We start from the raw sequence: 9307 nt of genomic DNA on the forward strand, positions 1-9307 counted from the left end.
CTACAAAGGTCAGTGTGGCCCAAGAGGCTAGGTTGAGAGGGCATTCAATCGGAGGGGCTGAAATTGAAACTGTCAGGGCGGTGGTAATGTTGGTTTGTATGCATGACAGATTGCCCAGCCACTCTCCCTATATTGATGGGGGAAAACTAGGGCATTCCTTATCACTGTTTCTACAATGTTTTCTTTTTACAAAGTCGTTTTTCTCATTCTGAAGGTTTTATTTCTGTCTGGATGCCTCCACTCTCTATTTATATAACTAGTGACGCATGCTGGTGGCATCACTGTTTGGCTAGAGGAGAGAGAGCCATTGATTGAACTGTCCCAATAAAAAGGCCACACCAATTTTGTGTTTTGAAAATAATAAGCATATAGTTTGAATATTCTGAAAATATTCTGGGGTAAAACATGCATGCTTTTGCTAGTAGAGAGTTTTTTTTCAATTTGCAAAGGAGAAAATCCACATTCCCTGTCCTTTACGATCCATGTTTCTCTCTGCATAATGAAATGTACTTTTGACCCAGCCGCTTGCCATAGTTTGGTTACAAACAAGGAAGTGCAGTACGTAGACAATTCAGAGCAACAAACTAGTGAATGTAATGCATTTAAACACTGTATTGCTAGTTTATTTTACATAAAACAATTTGGCAGCATACAGTGCAGTCCAGTAGAAACTGATACAATGAAATTGGGTATTAAGGGTTAAGGACATTGCGCGAGAACTCCAACTTCTGTCAATGCAGGCATGCTAACTTGCTAGCTTAGCTGAACAGTGATGGCAGCAAATATAGAAAAGACATTCAAGTTTGTGGTCGTCGGAGGCGGCATTGCAGGTGTAACGTGTGCTGAGCAGGTGAGACCACTGTGCACTTTGTCAAACTGCCTGTACTGCCTGTAACATTGTCAACTTGACATGTTAAACTGTTGTGTGATTGTCTTTGACAGCTGGCCTCCCAGTTCCCATCAGCTGATGTTGCTCTCCTGACAGCAGCCCCCCTGATTAAGGCAGTCTGCAACTTCAAACAGGTGATCATACACATATAGACTAGCTATAATGATTATTGAATTGTGTCAAATATAAAAGTTATATTCTATTAGACTGTATTCTATTATAGACTACTAATCTGTTCAAAATAACATTTGTTTATGAGTTAATACTATAGCTATGTCTACAATAGATCTGTCCGTAGTAATTCCTTATGCCCTAACGGTAACCCATACACTCCCCTCCCTGGCCAGGTATCTAAGACACTGGAGGAGTTTGATGTGGAGGAGAGGCCCTCCAGTGTTCTAGAGGAAAAGTACTCCAACCTGAGAGTCATCCAGTCTGCAGTGAAGGCCCTTCATGCACAACATCACGTGAGTTTAAATAGTAAACACACAGGCTGAAATGCATTAGATTAGGCTAATGTGTGGTATATTTATAATAATGTATACAGTTAAATTATAGCTATCTATATTAATATAACCGTCGAACATCTCATTCCAAAATCATGGGCATTAATATGGAGTTGGTCCCCCCTTTGCTGCTATAACAGCCTCCACTCTTCTGGGAAGACTTTCCACTAGATGTTGGAACATTTAGCCACAAGAGCATTAGTGAGGTCGGGCGATTAGGCCTGGCTCACAGTCGGCGTTCCAATTAATCCCAAAGGTGTTTGATGGGGTTGAGGTCAGGGCTCTGTGCAGGCCAGTCAAATTCTTCCACACCGATCTCGACAAACCATTTTTGTATGGACCTCACTTTGAGCATGGGGGCATTGTCATGCTGAAACAGGAAAGGGCCTTCCCCAAACTGTTGCCACAAAGTTGGAAGCACAGAATTGTCTAGAATGTCATTGTATGCTGTAGCGTTAAGATTTTCCTTCACTGGAACTAAGGGGCCTAGCCCGAACCATGAAACAGAGCCCCAGACCATTATTCCTCCTCCACCAAACTTTACAGTTGGCACTGCATTCAGGCAGGTAGCATTCTCCTGGAGTCCGCCAAACCCAGATTTGTCCATCGGACTGCCAGATGGTGAAGCATGATTCATCACTCCAGAGAGCGAGTTTCCACCTCTCCAGAGTCTAATGGTAGCAAGCTTTACACCACTCCAGCTGACGCTTGGCATTGTGCATGGTGATCTTAGGCTTGTGTGTGGCTGCTCGGCCATGGAAACCCATTTCATGAAGCTCCCGACGAACAGTTATTGTGCTGATGTTGCTTCCAGAGGCAGTTTGGAACTGAGTGTTGCAACCGAGGACAGACATTTTTACGCGTTTCAGCACTCGGCAGTCACGTTCTGTGAGCTTGTGTGGCCTACCACTTCGCGGCTGGGCCATTGTTGCTCCTAGACGTTTTCACAATTCCAGCACTTACAATTGACCGGGGCAGCTCTAGCAGGGCAGACATTTGATGAACTGACTTGTTGGAAAGGTGGCATCCTATGACATTGCCACGTTGAAAGACACTGATTGTCTATGGAGATTGCACGGCTGTGTGCTCGATTTTATACACCTGTCAGCAACGGCTGTGGCTGAAATAGCCGAATCCACTAATTTGAACAGGTGTCCACATACTTTTGTATATGTAGTGTACCATTAGGTCCCAGGCATAAATCCCTATCCAACACTACCACCTTGTGGATGTCTTTTCGTGAATTACTATGTTACCCATTTCATACAGGGCATGCATACAGTACAGTAAATGCTATGAAAATGCAAGCATAACGTGATCTTCCTTCCTGCTTCTCTCAGACTTTGCTGACTGTGGATGGTCTGGAGATCCACTATGAGAAGCTGTGTATCTGTAGCGGGGGCAGACCCAAACTCCTTACCCAGGATAACCCCTTTGTGCTGGGGATACGAGACACAGACAGTGCCCAGGTACTTTACAATGGCTTCCCAGTACAGATTTGTTTCTTTAGCACCCATTCACTTCAGTTAATCTAGTACTCATGATGTCTTTTGTGCTGGCAGGAGTTTCAGAAGCGGTTATCCAAAGCCAAGCGAATTGTAGTCGTTGGAAACGGAGGGATTGCCTTGGAACTAGTGTGAGTATATCGACATTCTGCCATTCTTTTGTCTGAAATGGTCTTGTTCTAAAATCTCAAATATATATATATATTATAGTTAAATGTACAGTGCCTTGCAAAAGTATTCATCCTCCCTTGCGTTTTTCCTATTTTGTTGCATTACAACCTGTAATTTCAATGGATTTTATTTGCATTTCATGTAATGGACATACACAAAATAGTCCAAATTGGTGAAGTGGAATGAAAAAAATTACTTGTTTCAAAAAATTCTAAAAAATAAATAATGGAAAAGTGGTGCGTGCATATGTATTCACCCCCTTTGCTATGAAGCCCCTAAATAATAAGTCACATAATTAGTTAAATAAAGTCCACCTGAGTGCAATCTAAGTGTCACATGATCTGTCACATGATCTCAGTATATATACACCTGTTCTGAAAGGCCCCAGAGTCTGCAATCCCACTAAGCAAGGGACACCACCAAGCAAGCGGCACCATGAAGACCAAGGAGCGCTCCAAACAGGTTAGGGACAAAGTTGTGGAGAAGTACAGATCAGGGTTGGGTTATAAAAAAATATCAGAAACTTTGAACATCCCACAGAGCACCATTAAATCCATTATAAAAAATGGAAAGAATATGGCACCACAACAAACCTGCCAAGAGAGGGCCTCCCACCAAATCTCATGGACCAGGCAAGGAGGGCATTAATCAGAGAGGCAATAAAGAGACCAAAGATAACCCTGAAGGAGCTGCAAAGCTCCACAGCGGAGATTGGACTATCTGTCCATAGGACCACTTTAAGCCGTACACTCCACAGAGCGGAAGCGTGGCCAGAAAAAAGTAATTGCTTATAGAAAAAAATAAGCAAACACATTTGGTGTTCGCCAAAAGGCATGTGGGAGACTCCCCAAACATATGGAAGAAGGTACTCTGGTCAGATGAGACTAAAATTGAGCTTTTTGGCCATCAAGAAAAACGCTATGTCTGGCGCAAACCCAACACCTCTCATCACCCTGAAAACACCATCCCCACAGCGAAGCATGGTGGTGGCAGCATCATGCTGTGGGGATGTTTTTCATCGGCAGGGACTGGGAAACTGGTCAGAATTGAAGGAATGATGGATGGCGCTAAATAAAGGGAAATTCTTGAGGGGAAACCTATTTCAGTCTTCCAGAGATTTGAGACTGGGTCGGAGGTTCACCTTCCAGCAGGACAATGACCCTAAGCATACTGCTTAAGCAACACTCGAGTGGTTTACGGGGAAACATTTAAATGTCTTGGAATGGCCCAGACCTCAATCCAATTGAGAATCTGTGGTATGGCTTAAAGATTGCTGTAAACCAGCGGAACCCATTAAACTTGAAGGAGCTGGGGCAGTTTTGCCTTGAAGAATGGGCAAAAATCCCAGTGGCTAGATGTGCCAAGCTTATAGAGACATACCCCAAGAGACTTGCAGCTGTAATTGCTGCAAAAGGTGGCTCTACAAAGTATTGACTCTGGGGGGGTGAATAGTTATACACGCTCCAGTTTTCTGCTTTTTTTTTTCTTATTTCTTGTTTGTTTCATAAGAAAAAATATTTTGCATCTTCAAAGTGGTAGGCATGTTGTGTAAATCAAATTATACAAACCCCCCAAAAATACATTTTAAATCCAGTTTGTAAGGCAACAAAATAGGAAAAATGCCAAGGGGGGTGAATACTTTCGCAAGCCACTGTACTGTATATTGTGTTCAGGTATGAGGTGGAAGGTTGTGAGGTGATCTGGGCGGTGAAAGACAAGGCCATAGGAAACACCTTCTTTGACGCGGGAGCCGCCCAGTTCCTCATCCCCTCCCTGGACACAGACAAACCAGAGAGAGCTGCTACCTGTAAGAGGGCTCGCTACACCATAGAGGGGCCTGCAGCTACGCAAGGCCTTGCTGTAGGTGGAGGTAGTGACAGACAAGGCCAGAGTAGAGGTTTAGAAGAGCCAGGCAGTGCCCTGGGACCAGACTGGCATGAAGGCATCAGTCTGAGAGGAGCAGAGGAGGTCAGTGTGCCTCTGTGTGTTCACAATTATAGAATACAACTTTAATATTATATTGTTTTAGTAAAGCAATTTTATTAGTTTATAGATGGTTTATGAATCTGTTATAAACAGATATAACACATTGGTTGAAACACAACGGGGAAAGAAAGGTAGTAATTCATAGTAACCCAAGTTGTTTTAACTCTTGCTGTGTCCAGGTGTCTCACAGGGTGTCAGTTGAGTACCAGTCTGAGGTGAAACAGATCTACACTCACCAGGACTTCCTGCTGTCACCACTTGCCTTACAGACAGCAGACACTGGTGAGAGGAACCTATGACTCTATGACAATGGAACATATACCAGTGTGAAAGAGATGGAAATAAGTGACTGAATATGATGTGCTGAAAATGTGTTTGTTTCCATTAATCAAATAATCAATTATACTGAACAAAAATATAAACGCAACATGCAACAATTTAAAAGATTTTACTGAGTTACAGTTCATATAAGAAAATCACTCAATTGAAATAAATTCATTAGGCCCTAATCTATTGATTTCACAAATGATTACAGTTGGTCACAGATACCTTAAAGAAAAGGTAGGGGTGTGGATCAGAAAACCACCACTTGACTCATGCATCGTGACACATGTCCTTCGCATAGAGTTGATCAGGCTATTGATTGTGGCCTGTGGAATGTTGTGTCCCACTCCTCTTCAATGGCTGTGCGAAGTTGTTGCATATTGGCGGGAACTGGAACACGCTGTTGTACAAGTCGATCCAGAGAATCCCAAACATGCTGAATGGGTGACATGTCTGGTGAGTATGCAGACCATGAAAGAACTGGGACATTTTCAACTTCCAGGAAATGTGTACAGATCCTTGCGACATGGGGCCGTGCATTATCATGCTGAAACATGAGGTGATGGCGGCAGATGAATGGCTTGACAATGGGCTTCAGGATCCCGTCACGGTATCTCTGCATTCAAATTGCCATCGATAAAATGCAATTGTGTTCGTTGTCCATAGCTTGGGGTACTCTGGGGCACTCTGTTCACAACGTTGACATCAGCAAACCGCTCGCCCACACGACACCATACACGTGGTCTGCGGTTGTGAGGCCGGTTGGAAGTAATGACAAATTCTCTAAAACGACGTTAGAGTAATTAACATTCAATTCTCTGGCAACAGCTCTGGTGGACATTTTTGCAGTCAGCATGCCAATTGCACGCTCCTTCAAAACTTGAGACATCTGTGGCATTGTGTTGTGTGACAAAACTGCACATTTTAGAGTGCCGTTTTGTCCCCAGCACAAGGTGCACCTGTGTAATGATCATGCTGTTTAATCAGCTTATTGATATGCCACACCTGTTAGGTGGATGAATTATCTTGGAAAAGGATAAATTCTCACTAACAGGGATGTAAACTAATTTCTGCACAAAATTTGAGAGAAATATGCTTTTTGTGCAACATTTCCGGGATCTTTTATTTCAGCTCATGAAACATGGGACCAACACTTTACATATTGCGTTTCTATTTTTGTTCAGTGTAGTTGATTTATCTTTTAATCCACTGTACTGTTTCCCCTACTATAGGCTCTTGGCCAGTGTATGCTCAGCTGTCCAATGGGAAGACGTTTGGCTGTGACTTCATCGTCAGTGCCACAGGAGTCGTGCCAAACACTGAACCTTTTCTCCATGAAAACAACGTAAGGAAAATAAGTAAAACAGATGCTAGATGTTTCATGTCATCCATTGTTTCATGACAACTCAGGCCACTTCTACTCAGAAGCAATATTTACCAATATTTGTCCATACATATTCTGTTCAGTTTGCGTTGGCTGAGGACTCTGGGCTGAGAGTGGACGACCACATGATGACATCAGAACCAGACATTTACGCTGCTGGAGACGTATGTACAGCAGGCTGGGAGCCAAGCCACCTCTGGCAGCAGGTAAACAGACCACACTAAATCTCTTTTAATCACGTTATGCTGCGCCTGACTGTTGCTTTGGGTATGAGGCCTTTAGATTTTGTGGTGAACTATCCTGTCATCAATGCAGTTGTGATATATGACATGATATCCTGTATACATCTCTCATCTGTAGATGCGTCTGTGGACGCAGGCTCGTCAGATGGGCTGGTACGCAGGGCGATGTATGGCTGCTGATGTCCTGTCTGAAACCATAGAGCTGGACTTCTGCTTTGAACTCTTTTCTCACATTACAAAGTTCTTCAACTACAAGGTGTGTGAAGGCAAAGTTGCAATGCCTTTCTACATCAGTTGTTGATATGTGTTGAATCTGCTTTAATGGTGTGTTCCCTGCAACTAGATTAAAATCCTGTCACGTTGTAATAATAAATCTTCACTTGACTTGAAATGCTAAATAATGTGTGTCCACTTGCTGTGCTGTTTTTCCTCCAGGTGGTTCTGCTGGGGAAGTTTAACGGCCAGGGTCTGGGTCTGAACCAGGAGTTGTTGGTGCGCTGTACTAAGGGCCATGAGTACGTCAAGGTGGTGCTGAGCGGAGGGAGGATGTTGGGAGCAGTCCTTATTGGAGAGACTGATCTGGAGGAGACCTTTGAGAACCTCATCCTCAACCAGATGGACCTAACACCCTACGGAGAAGAGCTACTCAACCCCAACATAGACATAGAGGACTACTTTGACTGAGCGTGTGTGTAGCTAACACCGTACGGGGGTTACTACTCAACCCCAACATAGAGGACTACTTTGACTGAGGGGCCAAGAACTTCGTCGTAAATCAATACTAAACTGGATGTCTGTTTTAGCCCCGTTTATATCTGGTGCTAACGTGTCCTGATCTTGCCCACATTTTTAGACCGGTGTAGACGATTAAAATAACTGATTGTGATCAGATCTTCCTGACCACCTCCGGAGGTAGTCAGTGACACATTGTATCTGGATAGTGTAAACAGATCTGGATTATCAAAACATTTAAATTGTCCCTCTAAAATCATTGACAGGTGGCACCATTGACTCTGTGTCAATATTCGTTTTAACAATAAACATGATTATTTTGAAACAATAACTCTCAAATAATTTGCATACAGGGAGGGACCAGGTCATCTGGTAACAATGCAGACACAGCGGATAGATAGACTTGTTCACACTGCAGCCCATAATGCTCAAATTTATTTTTCAAATCCGTTTTGGAATACTGACTGTCCAAACAGCAAGTTACAAGTGACCAAATCGGATGTGTGTGTTCAGACAGCAGTCATTTGCTAACATGGCTACGCTAGTTGTCATAGTAACAACGGGTGTATGCGCAGTGGTGTAGGCAGATTGGTGGTCTTGCTTGTGCTTCCTATCACTCAGAAGTTATGTACTGTAGCAAGCTAAAGTGACAACAATGCCTGCCATGGACGTTTCCCAGTTGCTTTGAATGTTCAAAATCATAGTATAAGAACAGAAGCTAGCTAGGTAGCCATTTAGCTTTATAACACATTCACTAATTTGTTTGTAAACAATTAACAAGCTAGTTAGCTACCACATGTTCAGAGTGGCACAATATGCCAAATAAGTCAAAAAACCACTTGTAGGCAAATTAATCAGATTTGACCGTTCCGACAAGTCGCATATGGCAAGGAATCAGATTTTTATTTTATTTCAAATCACCTACAAAGGTGGTTTGAAATATCAGATTCCATGTGCTTTTTGGCAGTTCAGACTGCAAGAAAAATAATAGATTAAAATCAGATATGCATTATTATTTTTTTGAGTCACTTCAAACTGCCAATGTGAACAATGTTCAAGAGACACATTTTAATACCATGTGTAGATGCTGCAAATGTGTAGACTAGTGATGCGTGGGTCAGCTGTTTGTTCACCAGCACCCACCAGCAATTGCTAATAACCCATCCGCAACTGCCCGACTATATGTGATATTGAAAATCTGAGGCCCACAGCCGACTCTAACCTGCAAATATAGAAAATGTGTTCCCTTTTTTGTCCTTTTTGCCTCAGTGGATCGAAGTTAACTTTTTCAGGCCAAGTTCCCAAAAGCATTTGGCGCGTGTACAGTTAGGCCCTAAAGCTTAGGCCTATGCACTAATGCCAGATAAAAAAATAAAATAAAAAATCTAAATGTAGCCTATAGAAATGAATTGCACAATAATTATCAATTTATGGATTTTTTTAATACATTGTTTTCTCTTTATTCAACCTGCACGCAACCAACCCCCCCATCATCCACACAATATTCCATGACCCAAACCTGGATATAACAGCAGAGATTGCGGGTTATGAGTCAACCCGCGCGTGCG

At 42.8% G+C, this 9307-nt stretch overlaps 1 protein-coding gene across 1 annotated transcript; it reads left to right on the forward strand.

The window, feature by feature from the left end:
- The first annotated feature begins 525 nt into the window (after window positions 1-525).
- pyroxd1 (pyridine nucleotide-disulphide oxidoreductase domain 1) lies at window positions 526-9104 on the forward strand. The gene is made up of 11 exons (XM_084175612.1): window positions 526-850; window positions 943-1023; window positions 1237-1356; window positions 2736-2864; window positions 2958-3031; window positions 4745-5039; window positions 5237-5339; window positions 6614-6726; window positions 6849-6971; window positions 7126-7263; window positions 7443-9104. Exons 1-11 carry the CDS (start codon window positions 773-775, stop codon window positions 7689-7691), a joined length of 1503 nt encoding a protein of 500 aa, XP_084031738.1. The 5' UTR covers window positions 526-772; the 3' UTR covers window positions 7692-9104.
- The last annotated feature ends 203 nt before the right edge of the window (window positions 9105-9307 follow it).

This window comes from Coregonus lavaretus (assembly GCF_964263955.1).
Source record: "Coregonus lavaretus genome assembly, chromosome: 13".
Taxonomy (NCBI): domain Eukaryota; kingdom Metazoa; phylum Chordata; class Actinopteri; order Salmoniformes; family Salmonidae; genus Coregonus; species Coregonus lavaretus.